Below are 25,493 nucleotides of genomic sequence, written 5' to 3'. Positions count from 1 at the left end.
TTTCTTTCTTTCTTTCTTTCTTTCTTTCTTTCTTTCTTTCTTTCTTTTGTGTTAATTAATTAATTGTCTTTTATTTACCTCCCAAATATTGCCCCCTTCCTGGTCACCCTCCTTGAAGAGTTCTTCCCCATCCCCCCTTGCCTTCCAGTCTGAGAGGGTGTCCCCTACATCACCCACAAATCTCTATAGGATTAGGCACATCCTCTCCCACTGAAATCAGACAAGGCAGCCCTCTGCTACATGTGTGCTGGGGGGCCATGAACCTTTATTAATGCACCTCTGTGTGACTGGCAAATACATTGCCCTGGAGAGGCTGGGGCGTGCTATGCTGCCATTACTGACCACCATGGCTCACCAGCTCCTCTCAGTTTCCTAGGGTCCTTTAGCAGCTAAATTTTAAGCTGTCACTTTCTATATCAATCCTGAGACAGAGGCCCTGTCACAGCAGTGGGGAAAGGCTGCACAATGAACAAACACAGAAAGGAAGGAAGAAGAAATAGAGTCATCACACAGTACCTGAGCCGTCCCCATTATGGCTGGCAGGGTGCAGGCTGGGGTTCGCAAGCGGCTGTGAAATCACGTGGTACTATGGCCGGGCCTCAGATGACTGGGAAGCCTAAGATGAGGAATGGATAGAAATGGGGAAAATGATAAAAAAGGGTAAACAACCTCCCCCAGGGGGGAGAAAACATGGAGTACACATTAAAAATAAGCAACTCAGCAATCAGCAGATTGAGAACAGCAATAGGGAGGTGCCACACTAAGGGCACACAGCATGCACAGTTGTGAAAAATACCTCAATTTTAAAGCCAGGTTCGAAATGATAAATGGGTTTAACAACTTCAAAATATTAAACCAGAGAGAGAAAAAAAGAAAAACTACACTGTAAATCAAGATTTGTAACTCCTTCTGCAACTTGGCGATTAAACCAGATGTGTGAATCAGCCCACAGGCCAGGCCCACTGCAAGGCAGAAGTGACATCAAATATTAAACATTTCAATGGGGTTGCAACCCCAGACAACACTGAAGGTTGCACTGACTCTAAAATAAGTGCCAATCCATGTATCTGACAGATTTTTAAACTCCTTAATTTTTTTCATTCCTTGCATATTAGCACATAAAATCACCATTGCACCAAACTAGGTGGCATAGGAACGTTGGTTCCATAATATCATACAAGAAAACACAACACTCTCTGTCCCACTGAGCTGGTGCAGTCACAAAACACTCTCCTACGTGTACTTTACGTGACCCTTAGAAGTCACAATCACGACACAGTAATGGCCTGAATAGTATTTCTGAGTACTGCACAGTGTACAATGTCTTCTGAAAACTATTTTGTCACCTAAATCTTGAACAAATATGTTTGCTGATGAGCTACTAAATGCCAAGGAAATCCTCTTAAATTCGCAATGCTAATAAGCTAAGGATATGAATTTTTTAACAGGTACGTTTGGGGCTTGTTCATTACAGAATACTGTACAAACTCAAGAGTCAACTTCACATGTTTCTCGTGACCAGTTAACACAAACCTTTCGTGGCTGTCTACGCACGTAAACTCAAGTCTAGACATCAGCCACTACAGCCTTTAGAATGGATGTTTACTTGTCCATCTGTATTTCTCCACACATGTGAATACAGAAGAATACTACTTGTTTTCCCATGTACTTCATAATTGTGGGTCACAGTTGGGCTGGGGAGATGGCTCAGTGAGTAATGTACTTACTGCACCAGAGAGAGGACTTGAGCTAGGATTCCCTTGAACCTACACAAAGCTAGACATGGTATCCTGTGTTTATAATGCTAGCTCTCCCACAGCAAGATGGGAAACAGAGAGGGGCAAATCTCTGGAAACCCGTGGGCCAGCTAGTCTGTGTATGCAGTGACCAACAAGAGACCCTGTCTCAATGTAGAAGGTGAAGACTAAACCCTGAGATTGTGTGTGACATTCCAACATGCTCCGTGCATGCTTACACTGATAGGAACATACACATGAGCGCACACACGCACACACACACACACAGCTTCATAGAAAGTTGGGAATCAATCTACCCCAAGACCCAGATATACCTAAAGGACATTTCATCCTGCCGCAGGACACTTGCTCAGCTATGTTCATAGCAGCTTTACTCATAATAGCCTGAAAGTGGAAACAACCTAGACACCCCTCAACTGAAGAATGGATAAAGAAAATGTGGAATATTTACACAATGAAGCATTAGCTATTAAAAAATGACATCATAAAAATTTTCAGACAAATGGATGGAACTAGACAAAATCATCCTGAGTGAGGTAACCCAGAACCAGGAGAACAAGTTATGTACTCACAAGTGGATATTAGCTGTAAACCAAAGGATAATCATGCTACAATCCACAGGCTCAGAGAGGCTAAGTAACGAGGGCTGTTTAGGAGGATGCAAGGATCTCCCTGGGAAAAGGAACTAGATTAGATTTCCCAGGTTGACTTGGGGGTGGGTGTGGATAGGAATTGGAAGGATCAGGTGGGAGATGAAGGGAGAGAGAACTAGAAAAGGCGACTGGAATTTGGGGACATTTATGGAGTGATGTGGAAACCTAGTACAATGGTAACTCCCTGGAATTTACAAGGGTGACCCCAGCAAAGGCTCCTAGTAACAGGAGACATAGACCCTGAAATAGGCACCTTCTATAATCAGGCAAGTCTTCCAGTGGAGGAACTGGACATCAGCCCAGCCACAAAACCTTCGACCTACAATTTGTCCTGCCTATAAGCTGTGCTGGGATAAAGGTGACAGAGAACTTCTGGGAGTGGCCAGTACATGACTGGTCCAACTTGAGGACCACACCATGAGGGAGCCTATGTACAATACTGCCTGGATGGCCAGAAACAGGAAGCTGGATTGCCAAGTGACCTAGGGTAGAACCCAACATGACTGGGGGAAAAAATTAACAAAGGGATTCCTAATGATCGTCTGTTATACTTGGAGACCTGAACCTAGACCAATCATCATCAGAGAGGCTTAATCTGGCAACTCATAAGAGCAGCTACAGAGGTCCATAGCCAAACATTAGGCTGAGCTTGGGGAATCCCATAGAAGAGGGCAAACAAGGATTATAGGAGCCAGAGCGTGGAGGACACCATGAGAATATGACCCACAGAATCAACTACACAGGGCTCATAGGGGCTCACAGAAACCAAAGGGACAAGCATAGAGCCTATATGGATCTGTGCTAGGTCCTCCACCTATGTTATGGTTGTGTAGCTTGGTACTCTTGTGAGACTCCTAACAGTAGGCGAGGAAAGCTCTTTGACTCTTTTGCCTTATGGGATCCTTTTCCCTCTACTGGGTTGTCTCCTCCAGCCTAGATATAAGGGTTTGTGCTTAGTTTCATTATCTCTTGTTGCTGTGTTTGGTTGATATCCCGGGGGGAGGGGGCTGCTCTTTTCTGAAAGGAAACAGAGGAAGAATGGATCTGGGATAGAGGGGAAGTCAGAGAAGTGAAGTAACTGTAGTCAGAGTATAATGTATGAGAGAAGAATTTTTTAAAAGAAAACTTTTCATTTAAGTCATTACTAACTTATCTATGCATTTAAGTAGCATTTCTAATAAGATACATTTTTAGAACAGTCATGCTCAAAATACATATGCATGTAAATTAAATGTATTGAAAGCTAGTAATCAACTTGCATGGTTCATATGAAAATTTTTCTTTAATGATTGTATATAATATACATAAATCTTTAAGTTATGAATTAGAAATTAATTCTATTTCTCTCCAATAGATAATTACCCCAGGAAATTTACTGAATAATCTATATTTTCCTAATTTGAAAGTGCCGTCTATATAAAAACATTCATCCACAGATTTATTCACTGCCTGTAGCATTCATGTTTCTCCTGGCACTGAACCCACAACTTAGATTTTCTTTAAAAACTCTTTGTTATCAAACAGTCTTGCTAGAACTTCAAGTACTATATTGAAGAGATAGGGAGAGAGTGGACAGCCTTGTCTTGTCCCTAATTTGAGTGGGATTGCTTTATATTTCTCTACATTTAATTTTATGTTGGCTATTGGCTTGCTGTATAATGCCTTTATAGGGTTTAGATATGTACCTTGTATCCCTTATCTCAATAGGACTTTATATATGAAGTAGTGTTGGATTTTGTCAAAGGCCTTTTTAAAAAGTATCTAATGAGATGAACATGTATTTTTTTTCTTTCTGTTGGTTTACATAGTGGATTACGTTGGTGGATTTTCATATATTGAACCACCCCTGCATTCCTGAGATGAAGCCTACTTGATCGTGACATATGATGTCTTTGACGTGTTCTTGGATTCAGTTTGTATATTCTATTGAGTATTTTTGCATCAATATTCATAAGGGAAATTGGTCTAAAATTCTCTTTCTTTGTTCAGTCTTTGTGTGGTTTAATTATCAAGATGAATGTACCCTCATAGAATAAGTTTGGCAATGTTCCTTCTGTTTCTATTTTGTGGAATAGTTTGAGGAGTATTGGTATTAGCTCTCTTTGAAAGTCTGGTAGAAGTCAGCACTAAAACCATCTGGCCCTGGGGTTATTTTCAGTTGGGAGACTTTTAACGACTACTTGTATTTCCTTAGGACTGGTAGGACTATTTAGATAGTTTACTGTCCTGGTCTGTTCGGGTCAGTCAACAGGGTCTAGCAAGAGAGAGAGTGAGGATGGAGGGGCAAGAGACAAGAAGAATGGAGACAAGACAGAGGGTCTGATCAAGTCCTATTTATTGAAAGGAAATCCTGGGTATTTATTCGCTTTACCATGTGCCTTGCCACCATAAACAAGCAGGGGAACACAGCTGAAGACACTTTACCACGTGCACCTTGCAGCTGGAGGCACTAAACAACAAAACAAGATATGTGAGAAAAACAAGATGTTTATCAGAGTGTGCTCAGCTGTCGTAGGCTGTTGAAAACAAGTCTCTTGTCAGGGTATATGGCTTGAGATGGCTCCAAAGATGATAGCCGCTTTCTGCTAGGAGTCGGCTCCCAACAGTTTACCTGATCTTGATTTAACTTTGATAAGTGGTATCTGTCTAGGAAATCATCCATTTTGTTTAGATTTTCCAATTTTGTATTGTGCAGGCTTTTGAAGTAACACTTAGTGATTCTTTGAATTCTCTCAGTGTCTGTCGTTATGTCTCCCTTTTCATTTCTGATTTTGTTAATTTGGATACTGCCTTTTAGTTAGTTCGGCTAAGGGTTTGTCTATCTTGTTGATTTTCTCAATGAACCAACCAGCTCTTGGTTTTACGGACTCTTTGTGTTGTTCTCTTTGTTTCTAATTGATTGATTTCAGCCCTGACTTAGATTATTTCTTCCAGACTATTCTTTTTAGGTGTGTTTGCTTCTTTTTTTTTTTCTAGAGCTTTCAAGTGTAATTTTAAATTGCTAGTATGAGAACTCTCCAGTTTCTTTATGAAGGTACTTTGTGACAAGGGGGACACTCCTACACTGCTGGTGGGAGTACAAACTTGTACAACCCACTCTGGAAATCAATTTGGCAATTTCTCAGAAAATTGGGAATAGCTCTACCTCAAGACCCAGTTATACCACTCCTGGGCATATACCCAAAAGATGCTCTACCATACCACAAGGACACTTGCTCAACTATGTAAATAGCAGCTTTATTCATAATAGTCAGAAACTGGAGATAACTCAGATATTCCTCAACTGAAGAATGGATAAAAAAAAAAGAGTGGCTTATATACACAATGGAATACTACTAAGCTATTGAAAAAAAGGACATCATGAAATTTGCAGGCAAATGGATGGAACTAGACAATATCCTGAGTGAGCTAACCCAGTCCCAAAAGAACATGCACTATATGTACTCACTTATAAGTGGATAGTAACCATAAAGTACAGAGTGACCATGCTACAATCTACAGACTCAAAGAAGCCAAATAACAAGGAGGGCCCATGGGTGGATGATTGAATCCCACTCAGAAGGGAAAATAAAATAGACATCCGAGGTGGATGGAGAAAAGGAAATGCAGGGCGGGGGAGGGAGGAGCAGGTGTAGGGAAAGCAGGAGAGAGAGGGCCAGGAGAGTGAGGGAAATGGGGCAGACATCTCCAGGATTTGCCAGACACATGGAATGGAGGAGGCTCCAGGAAGTCTATGGGGTGACTCTAACAGTGGAAAATTTGGTGCCTGAAGTGGCCACTTCCTGTAACCAGTCAGGACTCCCAGTGGAGGGGTAAGGACACCAGCCCACCCACAAAACCTTCTACTCAAAATGTGTCCTGCCTACAAGATGTGCAGAGACCAAGAGCAGAGTCAGAGGGAATAGCCAACCAATGACTGGTCCAACTTGAAACCCAAGAACCAATCCCTGATATTATGAATGGCACTCTGTTATGCTTGCAGACATGATCGGAGCATAGCTGTCCTCTGAGGGCTCCACCCAGCAGCCAATGGGAACAGATGCAGAGACCCACAGTCAAACATTAGATGGAGCTCAAGGAGTCTTATGGAAGAGTTGGAAGAAGGACTGATGGACCCAAAAAGGATAGGGACTTCACAGGAAGGCCACCTAAGTCAACTAACCTGGATCACTGGGGGCTCCCAAAGACTGAACAACAAACCAAAGAGCAAGTATGGGCTGGACCTAGACCCCACACATATGTACAGCTTGATCTTCATGCAGAACGTTTAACAACTGGAGTGTGGGCTGTCCCTGAATATGTTACCTGGCTATGGATTCCATTCCCCTAACTGGACCACACTGGCTTCAGTTGGAGAGGATGTAGACATAGCATTGCAGTGACTTGATGTGCCAGGTTAGGTTGATACCTGGGGGTGAGGGCCCTCTAGCTTGTCAGAGAAGGGAAGGGGGCCTGTATGAGGGAGACCGGGAGGAGGGGGCTGAATTGCCATCGGGATGTAAAGTGAGTGAGTTAATATTATTGAAAACAAAACCCTGCAAGGTTATTCTCATGAGTCAGCTTTATTCTCCCTTCTTCAAGGCCCCTCTTAACCACTTTCACTGTTTCTCCAAACAGAAAAGTAATCTGCTGTGACTCAATCAACACTTACACGCACGTGCATTTACACACGTGCATTTACACACGCACACAGACAAACACTCCTCAGAAGTAACATGCATTCACAGTGCATCTGCCACTTAAACATCTCTCTATACAAAGAGTTAGCCATAGTGTATGCCCCTTCCAAGTGACCAACGTTCTCCTCCTCGTGGCAAGGTGTTTTATGAAGCCCTAGTTTCTGACATGGGAACATGGGACCCCGCTTTTTCATTACCTTATCGTGTGCAATACTATCAGTGACATTTATCTGGTGATACAGTCTTTACCAACATTCCTAATTTATCAAATAGATTTTATACAGACTTCCATTTTCTATTTGATGACTAATGCCAAATCTCACATAGTTTCCCAAACTGACACTGCAGCGGGAACCTAAGGGGTGGCAGGAGCAATCCTGGATTTCTCAGGCACTCCACAGCATTGCCAAACTCCATGCTAGACTCCAGTCTGTGTCAGAGACACTTTCTATAATCTGCCAGACACTACATCCATTTATATAATTACATCCATTTGAAATGTTTATCCCAAGTGGCTGTTACACTGTATCAAGGTCTTCCATTATCTGCTGATATAATTGTGATTCCCCCCCCACTACTATGCTCACTTTGTGCATTATTACAACCAAGATCTTACTACTGAAGTGATACTTCACTTTGTAAAGCAGAGCCTGCTTGCTCATATTTTACATCTAGGTAGTCTGAATTGGCTCTTATTTTTTAAATATTATCTATAATCTTAAGTGAGAAGATCCTTTTCTGCTACATTAACCCAGTTTTGAAATAACTAAAAGACAATGGTGTTGACTACTTGAGGAAGGTTTAAATAACACGGAACTGTCAGTTCGTGGAGTCGCATATAGAATGTGTGGAACATGAAACGGTGGTTTTATTAGCAAACCATGAGAAGCTGTATCTCTGCCTATGGACCATTAACGTCATCAACCTTAGGTGATGCTTGCCATTCATGCTCATCAAGAAAACTAAACATCTCACATGGACCTTCAAGTTTCTCACACACGAAAAAAATCCCCTCAGATTATCTTAAGACCTGGTAAAATTCCTATAGATTTTTCTCTGTTTGTCTAATCCAGTCTGGGGATTCTCTGCAGCAGTGGGCAACAGGAAGTTATTTCTTCAGTGATTTGAATTGGTGGTTTTCCAGGCATCACCTTAGAGCTCATTTCTTGTGATGCTCCCACTCTTTGAGAGTAAGGAAAGAGTCTCCAATGAGTTTGCAAACACATGAACATGTATTCAAAAGCATCACTGAACTGAATCACTTTAGTTAAATGGCAATTTTACTAAAGGTATAGGTGGTAGTTTCAATACGCTTGGTCCAGGTGGCACTACTAGGAGGTGTGGCCTTGCTGGAGTAGGTGTGGCCTTGTTGAAGGAAGTATGTTACTAGGGGGTGGGCTTTGAGAGAGCTTCCTCCTATCTGCTTGAGAATGCCAGTCTTCTCCTGGCTGCCTTCAGATCAAGATGTAGAACTCATGGCTCCTCCAACACCAGGTCTGTCTGCACACTGCCATGCTTCCCACCATAATGATAATGGACTGAACCTCTGAACCTGTAAGTCAGCCCCAATTAAATGTTGTCCCTTAAAATAGTTGCCTTGGTCTTGGTGTCTGTTCACAGCAATGAAACCTTAAAATAGAAGTTGATACCAGGGACTGGTATATCATAGGCCTGACCGTGTTTTAGTTTGGAAGAACATGGATTTGGAGAATTTGGATTTGGGAAGCCATGGAATGCTTTAAGTGGGGCTTACTGGGACATCCTAGTAGGAATACAAAAGACAATGGTGCTGACGGTGATTTGAACTCTGAAGACTGTTCTTATGATGTTTATGTGAAGACTGTTGCTGCTTTTTGCCCTTATCTGAAAGATAAGATAAGATGTCCATTAATTGCACCAACAAAGGAAGTCTCAGAAAAGCCCAACATAGACTTTGTCCTCTGGTTTACTCTTATGAAGTGTTTGGATCAAGCATAGCAAGCTTAAAAACTAAAAATACAAAATGTATGGTTCAAGTAATAAAAGGGCACCAGGAAGTGCAATGGAGCTGAATCCTGTATTTGAAGAGATAAAACAGATTAAGGGAGTGGTGACTCTGGGGCAATATCCCACCAGCTAAGCTTATTGTTTATCCATTTGCAATTGAACAAGGAATAGCTATATCATGTTAGGCTTTATTATTACTTGGTTACTGTTTTCATTTGGACTTCTAATCTGGAATGAACTATAATCCAGATCTTGAGGAATACTGGCCATGAAAAGCTTAGGTCCAGGCAAGGGGCACGGCTTTAAACCTAGGAGATAGTGAGAAGCAGATCTCTGAGTTCAAGGCCAGCAAGTTCCAGTTAAAGAAAAGCTTAGGTCCAAGCATGGTGGTACACACCTTTAATCCCAGCATTCAGGGGACAAAGCAATGTAGATCTCTAAGTTTAAGGTCAGTCTATAAAGAAAGTTCCAGGACAGCCAAGCTTAGGCAGTGAAGGGGTTAGAAAACAGAAAGCTGGTGATAATGTAATAGAACAAGGGGCCATGTTCCAACCCCAGCAAGCAACAGAACTCAGCAGCCTTGGCCGTGTGACTCTGGCTTTAGAGTCAAGAGTAGAAGGGACTACTGGGACAATTGATGCTGGTTAGCTGGAGCTAAGAAATTAGTGGTGATTAAGAAGAGACCAGCATCACTGAGGTAAAATTTTCTGGGAAGTTTTTTTCTGAGAGCACAAAAAGGTGTTCCAGAGATAGCCAAGGTTGTACCTTGTGCTGTGGCTATACTTGGTAATGTGTAAGAATCACCCAGGTGGTACTGGTTTTGAAGGCATGAGGGGTCATGGAGAGCAGCTGAGGCTTGGTACTGAGAGAGACTATGGAAAGCCATTGGTGAAGGTTCAGCCTCTGTAGCAGTTGTGATGGCCCAGGACTGAAGGGGTCATCCAAAGGAGTTGAGGCTTGGCATCATGAAGAGAGCCTGAGAGGCTATTGGTGAAGCCTAGTTGCACTAGAAGACTCCAGGGAATTAAGAGACGCCAGTGCCATGGGATGACCACCGAAAACAGCAGCAGCAGTGGGGTGGACCAGCCTGAGCTTAGAGTGCTACAGAGGGAAGAACTGGAAAAGTGACCCAAGCCCTTTGGAAGAACTCCGAAGATCATGTGTGGATCCCGGATATTGAAATAAGAAGGCGTAAAGTTGAAGTTGCCTTGGAGACCCCAAGATGTTAGAGATGTCAGAGCCATGGGATACCTGCTGAGGAAAGCTGCTAACAGGGAGTGGAACCAGCCCAGGAGAACAAAGTTTGTTGCTGCTGAATGCCAGATCTGCTAACAGCAGTCAACAAAGATGAAAGGAGTTGGAGATCTGAAGAGTGCTTTGACATCAGACATGGAGTCTGGAGCTTGCTCAGCTGGTTTTCAGTCTTACTTTGGTCCAGCATTTCCTTGCTGTGATGTTTTAGAACGGTAATGTATATCCTGTGCCATGATATGCTGGAATTATGTGATCTGGTTTTTTTGATATTGATTTTAAAGGGGATTAATGTTAAGAGATTCCATGAATCTCAGGAGAGACCTTGAACTTTGGAATTTTAAACATTGATGAGGCTGTGATACACTATGGGGATTTCTGAAGTTGGACTAAATGTATTTTGCATTACGCTGTAGCTAGGCACGGCTCTCAGGGTCATGGGGGACATCAGGAAGAGCATCAAGCTTCAACATCAACCTCCTGGTCTGGAGACCTCATGCAGATGTTAGGCTCCAGCATCTGTGCTCCCAAGAGCCAGCCGCCTCCTCATGATGAGTCTCCCTCTCATTTTTGTTCTCTCAACAGATACAGGAACAGATGTGCATCTTATTCACCACAGTCCTTTGGGGAACCTTGACTGTCAAAGATATTGGCAGACATCTGGAGAAATCACTCCCTGTGGCCCTTCCAGGTCCTTGGAATCAAGTGTAAATGATAGAAAGACTAATTCAATCTCTTCAGGAATGTTAAATTGATTAACTGACTCCACAACTGCCCAAGTCTGCAGCCCAGGGCATCTAATTCAGTCACTCAGTTGATGCTGCTGAGTTATTCCTCTTCTTCCCATAGATGGTCCTCAATTGGATGTCAATCATACCCCCAAGGAGGCAGGATGACTGACCAGGATTCTCATGATATTTTTTTTTCAGTCTTCCAAAAGTGCAATTGTGGAATTCACATTATCAGAAATTGAAATTGTCTTGGGGACAAGAAGATACCTTTTCTGTCCCATGTCAAAGGTTTATACTCAGTACAAACTATGTACACCCAGTACATGCCAGATGGTGCAGCCAGCTTCCTCCAAGATGCCAGGCAGCATGGACAACATGGTACAACTAACTGTGGACAACCCAACAGTAATTAAGGACCTCCCCTGAGGAGGGAGCTGGAGGGGTCACAGGGTATTCTACTTGCTTCACATGTGCCTGCTTTGACAGGTCAAACAGCCATAGACAACACTTACTAATACTCCCAACTGTGAAGAAAGATAAAGATCATCTCATCATTCGCAGTGAAAACTGTGTCTCTAATTAATAAAATATATCACCAAACATGGGAGCAACTGGGAATTGAGTTCAGGCACCTGTTAGAATGTTAAGAAAATTCACACAGTGACATGAGGCCATTGATTCACAAGTTGCTAGTAACCATTTTTCTTCCTCTTCTGTCCGCAATTTTAAAAGCCGTTGATTTAAAAAATAGACAAGAAAACTCAATTATTCCCCTTTGTGGTTGATTATCCTATTGAAAATACCAATATGACTCAGCAAACAAAGGTTAGGAAAAATTATAGGATGTCATGTGCCATAAATAGCAGTTATAGAAAAACAATTTAGAGTGCAATGAAGTTTTCATTTATAGAACATACTTTAAAAACAAGAATTGTCAACGAGCCTTGTGTGAAATCCAGTCACAAGGAATTGGTCATGTGTCTACATCCTCATCTTTGTGGTTGTTTCAGAAAGGTTTCACTGCTCTTAGCACAGATGTGTAACAACATACACCAGACTAGCTACACTATATTTTGTCAAATATTTTAATTAATGACTAAAAAGATAATAAATAGCATTTCAGTGAAACGTGAATTTGAACAAAATCAAATTCCCGAGTGAAATAATTAGTAAAGTCGGAGGGATTAGCAGACAGGGATGTGCTATGGGAATGAAGGCAGAGGTAGTCAAATGCAGGTTCCTGGTGGGAAATGCACATAGTTCACAGAGAAAGTAAGGCATATCCAACACTGTGAGTGCTACAGATCCTGAACAGAGCGGTAAAAGAGGTGGGAGTAGTCGGGGCTGCAGCTGCACACTCTGGGTACACTGATCCCTCCAAAATGAGTGTCTCCACACTGACCATGTTAGCTGTGAGCCAGTCCCAGACTCAGGACTTCAGGACATCATGAGCCAGGTGCTGGGGGCTCTGAAGCAAGCCAGAGAGATACCAGCAGTGCTTCTGGATGAATCACACTCGGGGAACAAGGCAGACAAAGGAATACTGACAACTACCCTAGAGTGCCCAGAGAGCTGTGGGATCACCCCCTCCTCGGGAAAGATGAGGACCATTCACTCAAGCAGTTTGTCTCTTACCAAGGAGATATGGCCACAAAAGTTGCAGCCCGTTCTCATTCATTTCAGTCAAGTGGAAATGGATTGTTATGATAAAAAGGAAATATTTCATTTCCCCCCAGTTCCATTCATCAAGGACACCCTGAACTAGACAAGTCAAGCCAAGAATGCCTAAGATATTAGGGCCACATGAAGTAGCTGCGACAGACTGTGAAGGATAGAGAGGGAGAGGAACAGACAGAGAGATGGAGACACACAGGAAACAGACAGGAAGAAGTACACAGATGGCAGAGGGGAACAGAGGGATGGGTTACAAGCTCACCTCCAGAAGTCACTAGTGACAGTTCTTCAGCAACAAAAATTGTCATGAAAATAAATGTTCTAAGTAAAGGCCAACAGACTAATCAAAATTTCAAATTTCCTGGAAGCCCACTCCAGCAAACTGCCTTAGACAAGAGCAGGCAGCCCCTCTAACACCGACCGCCTGCAACCCCTTCCAGCCCTGGAAGCCCCCACTCAGCTTGGCCACGGACCAAAGACCAGGAAGGCAGCCCCTCTACCCTGAATGCCTCTAACTCTTCTCCAGCTTCAAGAGCCTACTTTATCCCCTAGCAGCCCAGCTAAGCATACCTGGTAAAGCAAACCCCTCGTCCCAGACCACTTCTGTGCCTGCCATTCTTCCCCAATCCAGCCAGACTGGCAACAACCTCTGGTCTCTGCCCTCATGGGCTGAAAGCACATAGCAAAAGGCTGAACTAAAACCCCAAATGTTTAAGCCTCATTGGAGAAGCAAAAGCAATATGAAAAACTAAAACAATACCCCCTAAAAATACCAATTCTATAGTAATAGCCCTCAATGACAAGATGAAATTCGAGAAACTGAATTCAATAGAACAATTATAAATTTGATCAGAGAATGTGTAGAAGACATGAACAAGCACATGAGCTGAGAGAGGCAGAAATAAACTTACTAAATCCTAAGAAAACACAGTCAAATGAAATGAAGACAATTCATAGCATGAAAATAAACAGAAATACTGAAGAAAAATATTAAGAATATTGAATATATTTTGGCTATGTTAAATAATATATTAATACAAAATTAACATATATTGATATATGTTATATATCATATTATATATGTTATATGTTATATTATATATAAACATATATGGCATATAATATGTATGTATCTATAATATAATATAACAATATGAAATACTTATATGTTATAATGTATATTAATATAATATGATATGAATATAATAATATATTGAATATATTTTGAATATATTGAATAAATATGAAAATATTGAAAAATTTTCAATTTGTTAAATAAAAAGATCACTGGAAATTCTCACCAACAGAATGCATTATGAAGAAAACCATATCAGAGCTTGAAAACAAAGTAGAGGAGTTGGATGAATCAGTCACATAAAATGATAATTATTTTTAAAACACACAAATAGGACATTTGGGAGCTTTGGAATACCATCAAGAGACCAAATAGAGGAACTTAAGAACTATGGACACAAAAAAAGAAGAGCTCCAAGCCAAAGACGTAGAAAATATTTTCAACAAAATCATAAAAGAAAACTTCCCAAATCTTCAGAAAGTGGTGCCTATACAGGTACAAAGAGACCTCCAGAACACTGGAAAGACAGGACCAGCAACAAGATTTCCTGAGATGTGTTACAGTTAAATGTGCTAAAATACAGAACACTGTAAGCTACAAGGGAGAATGGGTAAGTCACATTGAAAGTCCACAACTAACATTCTAGAATGTTATACCCAGCAAAACTATCTTTTATAAGAGAAGAAACAATAAGAAAGCTTCCCTGATAAAACACAGAGAAAAGGAATCTATGGCTACTCAGTGGACTCTACAGAGAGCTCATTGAAGAAATGCATCAGACTCAACAAAAGACTAAACCTGCCCACAGAGACCAGTGGAGGAGGGATAACTAGTACCAAAACAATTAACCAAAAGATGGCTCAGAAAACACCACAAAGTCTTCAACACATCTGTCAATAATAACTCATACTAATTGTCTCAATGCCCAGTAATAAGAAACAGACTAACAGATTAGATTGGAAAATAGGATCCATCTTGGTTGTTGGAGGAATGTAGAAAACTCTGGAACTTCGAACTACACACATGAATGCGGTGAGCCAAGCTTAGTGGCCACTCTAGTAGGATCCTGGAAGACAGTAGGGGTGAGAGAAATGTAGACAGTAGAGGCCCAGCTCACAAGGTTTCAGACGGAAGCAATGACTTTGATAGCAACAAGGCCACTTGTGAGATTTTGGCAAAGATTCTGGCAATCTTTTGTGTGTCCTGAGATCTCCCCTAAGGCGAGGTTAGGTCTATGGTCAGGTTAAAAAAAAAAAAAGGAATTGACCAACTTAGTAGAGGAAATTTCAAGACAACTTAACATTGAATCTTTGGTGTAGTTATTACTGATAACTGTCATGCAGCTCTACATTTAAAAAGAGGTCAATGGGGCAAAAAGAAATACAAGATATACAGTTTGCAGAAGAAAAGAGTATGGAGACTCAATGTCACTGACAAGGCCTGTGCTAAAAGAAAAGCTGTCCTTGCTCAAGAGAGGGGTGCCTTTAAGAGCATCCTACTCCACACTGGAACAATGGACAGGGTACCCTCAGAGAAGTCTCTACCCAGACAAGCTTCCAACTTGTGAATAGAAAGCCTAAAGAGCTGTTTGCTCCTATGAATCAAATGCTTCAGCATAAAAAGCTGCTGCAAGTGTGGTCAACGGGGGAAGGAGGGTTCCATTCCAGCCTGGCTGCTGAACTTGGCACTGCTGTCCATGTGTCACCGGCTTTACTATGAGCTTTGGAAGCACGGAAATGCCAGGAAGGCATGGATGGTTTGGATTCTTCTGCCTTGATTTCAGAGAAACACAGAGACCAATCTACACGCGGCAGAGGAATCCCAGAGAGAAGGCATGGAAAGGAGAGGAGCCCATAAGAAGCCAGTGCATAAGGTTCATAAAGTGAAGCCTGGTTTTCAGTGGAGAGCCCAAGATGTCATAGATGCCACGATAGCTGTCAGGGAGAACTGCATCAGGGATTAGAACCAGCTGGAAGAGATCACGCCATAGGTAGCAGAGTTGGCATGGTGGAGCCAGCATGGTAGAGCCACCTAAACTCTATGAAATCAGAATCTCAGCCATTGGACATAGAGCATCAGGATTTGTCTGTCTGCTGGGACTCAGTCTTGCTTTGATCCAGTATTTCCACACTGCCCCCATTCCTGCCTTCTGAAATGGGAATATATATTATGTCCCATTAGATGTTGGATATAATTTGGTTTGCTTATTGATTTGTTTTCAAAGGGGGATCGAAGTTAAAGGATTGCTTTGAGTCTCAGAAGAGATGTTGGTCTTTGGACTTTCAAACAGTGTAAAGACCACAGAGACTTTTAAAGGTGAACTAAATGCATTTTTTCATCGTCGTAATACGGCCATGAGCCAATAGAGAACAGGGAGTTTAATGTGGTTATTCCGATGAGAAATGTCCCCTATAGGTTCACCTATCTGAACACATGGGACTGCTTTAGAATAAAACAGTAGATAAGGTATTCCAACCACACAGAACTAGGAAACAAGCAGGCATAGCTATTCTGATATCTGACAAAACAGACTTCAAACATAAACTTGTCAGAAGATAAAGACGGTTACCTCATGCTCATTAAGTCTACCATCCATCAAGGGAATATCTTAAATATATATTCACCAAACATAGATGCTCCTGGATTCATAAATCAAACACCACTAAATGCAAACCCACAGATTAAATTTAACACAGGAGTGTGGGTGACTTCAATACCCTACTCTTACCAATAAACAGGTTATCTGGATAAAAACTAAACCGAGAAACATTGAAGTTAAATGATATCATAAATCAAATGAGTCTAACGGATTATCTACAGAATATTCCACCCAAACAACTGAAAAACACACATTCTTTTCAGCAGCTCATAAAATGTCCTCCAAAACAGGCCATGTTTTAGGACACAAAGCAAGCCTTTAAAAACATAGAGAAATTGAAGTAACTCCTTCTATTCTGACCACAATGAAGCTGGATCTTACCAGCAGGATAATTGCGCAAAATACAAATGTCACTGTTGTGTTTTATTGAAAAGAAAAGAGGGCCAAGGGTATGTTTTGTAGATCAAGGTATGGTGAGGTGGAAGGGGGTGTCTCTGCGGGCCCATGCTGAGGCATCTCTTCCCCCTGAGGTACCAGCCATAGCATGGATACAGTATGGAATAGAGTTTATTTGGGGAAGAGAAGGGAAGTTGAGGGAGTAGAGGCAGAGAAAGGCAGAGAGAGGGGGAGAGAAGGAAGAAGGAGGAGGAGGAGGAAGAGGAGGAGGAGGAGGAGGAGGAGGAAGAGGAGGAGGAGGAGGAGAAGGAGAAGGAGAAGGAGAAGGAGAAGAAGAAGCCGTCCAAGAACACATGGAGAGAGAGGGGGAAGGAGACAGAGGGAGAAGAGGACAGAGAGTAAGAGGATAAGAAAGTGGGGAGGGAGCAAACAGTCCCTTTTGTAGTGAGTCAGGTATAACTGGCAACCGCCAGGTAACTGTTGGGGGAGAGGCTAGAAGGAAAGCTAACAGTCACTGCTGAGTGCTTCCGGTGTTTCTCTGAGTTACCACAATCCCTGGTCATGTCTCCAGCGTGAGGCACATGGCTACCATGAGTGTGCCAGTGAGTGATAGCTGTATGCCACCCTGGACACAGCTGCATGCTGTGCACATGGGACCCTATGTTCTACCCAAATGGGAGAAGCCCCACTGGACCATTTACCCAAGGCAAGACTCACCTAGCACCGATCATAGGCCACCTCATCTTCCTGGAAGGCATAGACTCTCATTTGTAGCCCTTCTGAGAAAGGTCTCTTTTTAGAAGGGTGGAGAGAGACCAGGGCTTAGCTGCCTTCTCCCAGAGTTCCCTTGATGACATAGCTTTCTGGGTTATGATTTCTCCCAGAAGAGGTATACTTCCTAAACCCTTAGCACAGAGCCACACTGACCACCAGAAAAGACAGATGTATAATGACTCTATGCCATAGTCTATGATTAAGGCAGTGGCTGTGGCCGATGCTTCTCTTTCTCCTCCTCCTCCTCCTCTTCCTCTTCCTCCTCCTCTTCCTCCTCTTCCTCCTCATCTTCCTCCTCCTCTTCTCCTCCTCAACCTCTCCCTGCAAACCTGCACGCAGACTCAGCTCTGCTTTCTCCACCCCTGCTGTAATCACAACCACGTCGTCCATGTGTAACGCCCAAGAGAAATCATCTGCACCCACCTTGGTGCCTCACTGTAACATGGAAAGCAGGGCATCTTCTCTAAGGATGACAACAAGCCTACAGGAAAGGCTCCACATCTGCCACAGTCAGGTGATCTTGAGACTACACACACACACACACACACACACACACACACACACACGCACAGTGACACTAATTAGTCAGATTCCAAATTGGAGCTCTGCCTTCAGTTTGCACTTGGATCCGTGTATAGCAACTGTGCTGTTCCCAGCTGTGCAGTGAGTGAGCCTCCTCCAACCTGCTATCACAGAGCCATCGGGCTTTTATCCTCTTGCTTCGAGAGTGTGCTCACTCACCTCCTCCCTTCTCCTCCTTGTGAGATGAAGCCATTCTGTTTCAGAAGACCCCGTAAGCACAAAGGAAAATAGAGAAAAAACCACAGCCAAGCGGCCTGGAGACCTCAGCGCATATGAGTCTAACAATCGTAAGACAAATGAGAGGGGGGAAGGAGACGAGAAAGAACAAGGATCTATCTCTGTCTTCACTGCAGAGCGGAGAGGAGTTTAAACTGCAGGGAGACAACTCGAAGGCTTCGCACAGCAAGACTTCTCTTCATCAAGAGCTGTTGAGGACCAGCAAGATGGCACAGGGCATCCAAGTTCAGTCTCCAGAATCCATGGTGGGAGAAGAAAACTGACTTCTTAAAGTCATCCTATGACCTTCATACATGCTGACAGTCCATCAGAAGTGTCAGCCTCTCTGTCTTTCTTTCTCTTCTACCCCCCAGTGTCTCTTTCTCCCCACGCGCACACACACACACACACACACACACACACATACACACACATAGACACACACACATGAAAAGTTCTACTACTTGCTTTTTTCACTGACGGCAGGAGATTATAGTCGAGCATCCTCTGCAGACAGCGTGGTCCTACACAGTCCCAGCCATGATGATGGTTAAGAATCATTTTTTTCCATTGCTATCAATCTTGGTCTTACTTGTCAAGATGATAACTTAGTATTTGTTCTTTCAGGCATTATTCTCTAATATCTATAACCTCTTAAGCAAGACTACAGATGTCACATTGAGAATTATGTAGGAAAAGTCTACGGTTTCACTTAATCTCAGTCCTGGAAAGTCAAACTGCTCAACCAACCACGCTTTCTCAGACACACAAGAATAATGCTGAGTTCCGACAAGCCAACCCACAATCCAAAACTCAGAGCCAAGACCTTGATAAATGACTACACAGCTAAGATTGCTGGCACAGAAGTCACCACTTATAGCCACCACCTGCAGAGCCAAACCCAACCATCCCTGAAGAGTCACCCCCTCCTCCACCCTTGGGCACTTGCTATGTTCATATGATCCAGAACTGGACATCTGGTGTGGCCTGTGCTTCATCCCTGGGAACTATAAGCTATACGCATCACTTGGTGCCTCAAGGAGAGTCAGTGGTGTGGTTTCTGCTAGGAAATTTGGGGAAAACCATGAAGATACTGGAGGCAGCAGCTGCCACAGGCTCCCATGTGAAGGTCACATGGGTGGAAGCCACAGGTTATGCTGAGGTGTGGAACGGAATAGGAGAATTCACACACACCTTTACTGTACCATTTGAGCCTTCAAGCCCTGCACCTATAAATGCCACCTGCATTTATAAACCAAAATGAGTTGTGACTCTGTCACTTTCACCCAAAAAAATCCTAAACGGCTGAATAAGCCTCAGCTCCAGCCTAGTTAGTGGCTATTGTCCTGCGTCTTCCTTGAGTCGTAAGGCATTAACATAGCCAACTTCCCATGGGGCTTCCAAACTGTCTTGGCAAGGGTCGCATGCCAGTGCTTTCTACTATTTTCTTCCTTCCGGCAGATGCTAACAGACCAAACTGAAGTTCCCAGTGTAGTTTTTATTTCCCACAGAAATTGTAAGCATCTTAGGTGTTGGTGTTTCCCCGCCCAGATCATGACCAAAGAGGATCACAGCAGGTTGATCCATAGCACTTTTGGCATGATGGTTATGAATGGATACAGAGACTTCTTGAACCTAAAAAAACTACACAGGTGGCTTGGGAACTCAAACCAGATACACTGAAGGGCATTCTGAATGTAATCTCCATTCTGGAGATTACAGACTGGAGGAAAGCCATAATGGGTGTGGGCTGCAGTATGCCGTTGGAGGAAGAAGAAACTCCCCTGGAAGTAACAAGAGACACAGGAAGAGTGTGAAGAAAAGCAGGCTGGGGAGACAGAGTACGCTGGCTCACAGCTCTAGTATGGATGCGCATAGCCTGGACTAGCCTGGACATCATAAAAGGGGAGAGAAAACCAAATCTCCCTTTAGACAGTCAGTTGCTGAGAGCAAGTTACTCTTATCAAAACCTGTTCAAGCCAGAAGCTGGACTTTCTCTATAATGGAAGACACTTGATATAAATCAGCGGGGTAAAACCACGGCTCTTTCTGCAGTTGAATCTGAACTTAACAAACAAAAAAGTTGAGAAACTTTCCAACATTCTTGGGGAAGAAAAGAAATAATTAAATTTATTTCTTCTCCCATTCCTATGTCAAAATATTCCTAGTCAACGCGCAGGCAGCTGAAGCCAGCACTGATCTCCTCAAATGAGCACAAATTGGAGATTACAGAACAAACTGGAAAATGTCAACTATTTTTTCTGTCACTGACAAGACTTTGAGGTGGAGGAGGAAAAGTGGAGGTCAGCCACTGCCCACACAGCTGGCTCAGCTCAAAGGAACACATTCTGCTGAAAAGCAGAAAGGCTAACAAATCCTTGGAGAGTTCAGAGCCACAGCGTGCCCACCCAGATTAGCCTCTCCTTCAGCTAAAATAAGAGGATTAACACCTGAGCCCCAAGAAAGTATAGCAGAGACGCACCATCTCAAAAGGAAGAATGCTGTGGAACTAAAGCAGCCCAGAAAGAACTCTGACCCCAGGGGCAGGGCAGCAGAGTGGGTGGCTTTCCCACAGCGCCCTGTGAGCATGCCTGAGCACTCCATCGGAGTCGCAGTCTTGTGGAGAAGGTACTGTGCTGTTCTCCATTCTGAACCAATATCCCACTTGCTGCCATTAAAATTCACAACACGTGCCTCTTTCTACCCAAGCAACAGAAGTGCAGCTTCATCTCACCGGGGCTGCAGGTTGAATTTTTTTTTTTTTAAAGCGGGCCTGTCTTTTTTATCCACAATCTAATGTCAAATTCCTCATGGAATCTCTCAGTTCTTGAATTGCATTTCCTTCCTGATGCTAGCAAAATGTTAATTTTTAATCAATAATGCAGCACAAATTTAATGTGCTCATTCCTTGTGCTCATGATTTTGGCAGAACTATGGCAAAGTCCAAGGGACAGTGTAGTTCTCTGGCTAATTTAGAATGTAGTCCCTTTGGCCCAAGCATTTATATTTCTGGGTAAGGCTGAGGTCCTGAGAAAACTGATATAAAATGGATTTTGTGGGATCAGCTTTAGGAAAGAAGAAATTGGTCACTAACAACAAGGGGAAAAAATTCTCTGGCTGTGGACGTTATAAAATCCTTCTGGAAGGCATCTCCTTGGGAACACAGCATTGGCTGGGACCATTCAGTAGCTAAGGGACCCCGGGGTTCTCAGAGCCATTCCACCATAAGAGCAGCTGAGCAAGTGGTAGTCCTTAAGACTTTCTCACCTTCGACCAGTAATTCTGAACCTTTTCTGACTGTTAATAGGTAGATTTTAGCTGCTCTCTTTAAACTAGTGGAAATATGCTAGCCTGTTTGTCTACAGTATCCTGAAACTGCCCGGGATCATGATATCGCATTGTAAACTTCAGATATATACAATAAAGTTTATTGGTAAACATTAATAATAATTGCCACTTTGGGGCTTACGATGTGCCAGACCTGATGTCACATACCTATACCTATTATCTCCACATTCAGGAAGCTGAGGCAGGAGGATCATACACTGTCAGAGAATAGAGACCTGTGGGGCAAGTTCTAAGTACTTGTAAGAAAACCCTCAAGAAAACAAGAAGAGTCCTGTGACCTCCATTTCTTCAAACAAACAAAAAAAAATGCTCTTGGAATATGTTTTCCATGCCCCTCCTGGGTATAATGAATAAGAATGAGTTTACTTTAGATTATTCATTATAACTGCATATTTTTGTGGTGGCTATTCCTGGTTGTCAACTTGACTATATCTGGAATGAACTACAATCCAGAATTGGAGGGCTCACCTGTGATCCTGATCTTGAGCCACAGTGGCTATGAGAAGCTCAGGTCCAGGGAGGGTAGTACACACCCTTAATCCACATCCAGGAGTGGTGGCACACACCTTTAATCTGGACCACACCTTCTCCTGGAGACCTTCATAAGGACATTGGCAGGAGGAAGACTCTCTTCTTCACCTCCTTGCCTTGTGGGCCTGAGCAACTGCTAGATCCTTGGACTTCCATTCACAGCTGCTACTGACCATTGTTGGGGAGTTGGACTACAGACTGTAAGTCATCAACAAATTCCCTTACTCTATAGAGACTACCCATAAGTTCTGTGACTCTAGAGAACCCTGACTGATACAATTGTTATTTGTTTATATGCCTCTATGGGAAAAACAAACAAACATGTTTGTACCACACAGGGTTGTCCTTGTGACTATATACAGCTGAACTCATGGGAGTTTCACTCAAATGACTCTTCTGTAATCTTCAGGGTATAAATTATCTGATGCTCTGAATAAAGTTGGCTGTGGCATGAGACCTCAGTTGGCCTCATTTTTAGGCTCCATCTCCCAGGTTCCCCTGGCTCTACAGTGGTAAACAATACACTAATACAGCATTCAGGATGACACTAGCCAGGAAGAGTAGCGGCACTCCAGGAGAAACGCGAGGACAGTGGCAAGGCCAGGCTAAGGAGAGGTGCCATAGGAAAGAGGCAGAATTGTGGACTTCAACATCCTTCTGACAAATGTCATTCCCAAATATAGCACCACTTATAAAACGTACATGTACGCAGACATACAAACATAAGAACACACATATGTAAATGCAGGCACACAATCACACACACACAGCTTACATTCACCAGTAAGGCTTTCTGTCAGGCTCAGGACTTGGTCCCTACCCAGATAGGGTTGACAATTTCCACTGTGAATGGAAGCCACTCCACTGCAAGAGGTAAGAGCCAATATCTGTGTCTCCTGGTCACAGCCTTGTGTTCCTGGTGTTTACAGTTGTCTAAGAACACAGTACAGATGTACCCCACCACAGGCAATTGTGAGCAAATGTCATGGGGCTTCTTTGATGAGCCTCTCCACACAGGCCTTCCTGTCTTGGAAGAACACCATCCCTAAGCATCTTTAACACAGTTAAACAACTCTGGCACTTTTTAAAACACCACCATGTGAGAAATCCTCCTGGACAGAGAGATATTGAAGAGCCTCCAGTCCATGGCACCAAATTGCACCTCCAGATCTACTTGACATTTGTGTGGATAGGGTTCAGCAAGAGATACAAGCAACAGCAGTGGGAGGTGATTTTCTCTAGGACGTATGCCCACCGTGAGGGCTGTTAATAACATCCCAAAGTTCTCAAGGTTTTCTCTGTCTGAGCTTCACAATGGCTTTAATTAAGGCATGTGGGAGTGCTCATCCAATCACCACAATTACAGCAGTAATTCACAATATTTAACTCCTTTTAATAATGCAAGTGAGTTCACAGTCGGTATCGATCACTTGATATGAATCATTAACAAGATGCACTTTTGCAGAACACGCCTCATCGCTGTGCTTACCATCAGACATGCACAGCCGGCCCCAAGCAGGACTAGAGCCAAGCTGGATTCACAGCCTGGGATGCCAATGTGTCCTCTTTCCGCTCACCAACTATTTGGACTTCCTCAACAATATGCCACACTGCCCCTGCCACCATGCCCTCTCCTCCTCTTCCTCCTCTCCCTCTTCCTCTTCTTTCTTTTCCTCCTTCTCTTCTTTCTCTTCTTTCTTTTCCTCCTTCTCTTCCTTCTCTTCTTTCTTTTCCTCCTCTTCCTCATCCTCTTTTTCCTCCTTTTCTTTCTTTTCCTCCTTCTCTTCCTCCCCCTCTTCTTTCCCTTTTTCCTTCCCTTCCTTCTCTTCCCCTTCTTTCTTTTTCTCCTTCTCTTTCTCCTCTTCCTCTTTTTCATTTCCTCCTACTACTCTTCCTTCTCTTCTTTCCTCCTTCTCTTCCTTCTCTTCCCCTTCTTTCTTTTCCTCCTTCTCTTCCTCCTCTTCTTTCCTCCTTCTCTTCCTTCTCCTCTTCCTCCTCTTTCTTTTCCTCTTCCTCTTCCTCTTCTTTCTCCTCTCCCTCCCTCTCCTCCTCCCCTTTGGCAGAGGACACAAAGTAACCACAAAGCCATGCCTCACATATGGCACTTCCTGAATATTCTGCAGCAACTGCATGCTTGGCAGGAAAAGGATCTGAGGTAGAAACTTGAACAGAAGTTTTCTGAGTACAGCTCCCCCAGGACTCATACATTCTCAGAGGGGAATCCAGCTAACTCAGAACAAGTCATTGCTGAACATGCAAAGACAAGACTCAGATTCTAAGGAAAGTATCCAGTGGAAAAATTAACAGTAAACACTGACATTGGGAGCACAGAAAACAGCACCTAGTGTGCGCTCGAGCACAGAAAACAGCACCTACTATGTGCTCAAGTTCAGAAAACAGCACCTACTGTGTGCTCAAGTACAGAAAACAGCACCTACTGTGTGCTCATTATCAGGTATGGGTGGCCAGGTGCTCAGAACAACCGGTGCTAAAGCTAGAGGAAAAACAGAACTGCCCCTGTTTAGAAGATGATCTGAGAGCAGACACTGAGAAACCATTTGTAAACAACTTCATTAAAACAATTGTGCGGGTCATCCAGGGTGGATAAATTAAAAGTTTCTGAATGCTATTAAGGACTGGAGCTCCAGGTGGTCCCCTCAGCACAGCAGGAACACAAAGAAAGACAACTAGTATAGTAGAGCCCTTGACCATTTCTTAAAATGGTACGACATTCAGACACACATCATGGCACAGAAATCCCACTCCATGTGTTTACCCAAGAAGAACTACATGTCCACAAAAGACCTATACAGGCATCCACACGGTGTTACTCACAGAAGCTGGAAATCACTGTAGCCAGGAGTCCATGGACTAGAAGATAAACGGACAACCGGTGTGTTATCCTGAGTTCACTGCTTGGGTATCAATCATCAACATAAGAAAGGGAACAACTGATACACACAAGAATGCCAATAAACTTCAAAAACATTACATTGGACTTAAGAAAACTGAAAAACATACTTAGTATAAGAATCCATTATTTTTTTCAAGAAATAGTCAAGACTGGTTGACAGTGCCCAATACAGTTTGTGTCTGAATAGTCTTCAAAGGCTCATGTGATGTCCACCTGGGTCTTGGTGCACCTTTGTAATTGGCTGGATTGTAGGGACTCTCACTATGTGGATGGACTGATCCACTGATGGGTTCATGGCTTAGTGAGATTTCAGGGGTTTGTTAAAGA

The 25,493-nt window shown here is 43.1% G+C and overlaps 1 protein-coding gene across 2 annotated transcripts in view; it reads right to left on the bottom strand.

The window, feature by feature from the left end:
- Dlgap2 (DLG associated protein 2) overlaps nucleotides 1–25,493 on the bottom strand; it is a 720,970-nt gene that overhangs the window by 641,018 nt on the left and 54,459 nt on the right. The window contains exon 2 of one of the 2 annotated variants that reach the window (XM_028766298.1): nucleotides 517–616. The exons of the other annotated variant lie outside the window; for it this stretch is intronic. Coding sequence (XP_028622131.1) covers nucleotides 517–531 — 15 coding nt within the window. The 5' untranslated portion in view covers nucleotides 532–616. The remainder of the gene's footprint in view (nucleotides 1–516; nucleotides 617–25,493) is intronic. 2 annotated transcript variants of the gene reach the window in all.

Source organism: Grammomys surdaster, unplaced genomic scaffold (assembly GCF_004785775.1).
Source record: "Grammomys surdaster isolate TR1022 unplaced genomic scaffold, NIH_TR_1.0 167, whole genome shotgun sequence".
In the NCBI taxonomy this organism is placed as follows: Eukaryota; Metazoa; Chordata; class Mammalia; order Rodentia; family Muridae; genus Grammomys; species Grammomys surdaster.
This window is presented reverse-complemented; position numbering and strand designations above follow the sequence as displayed.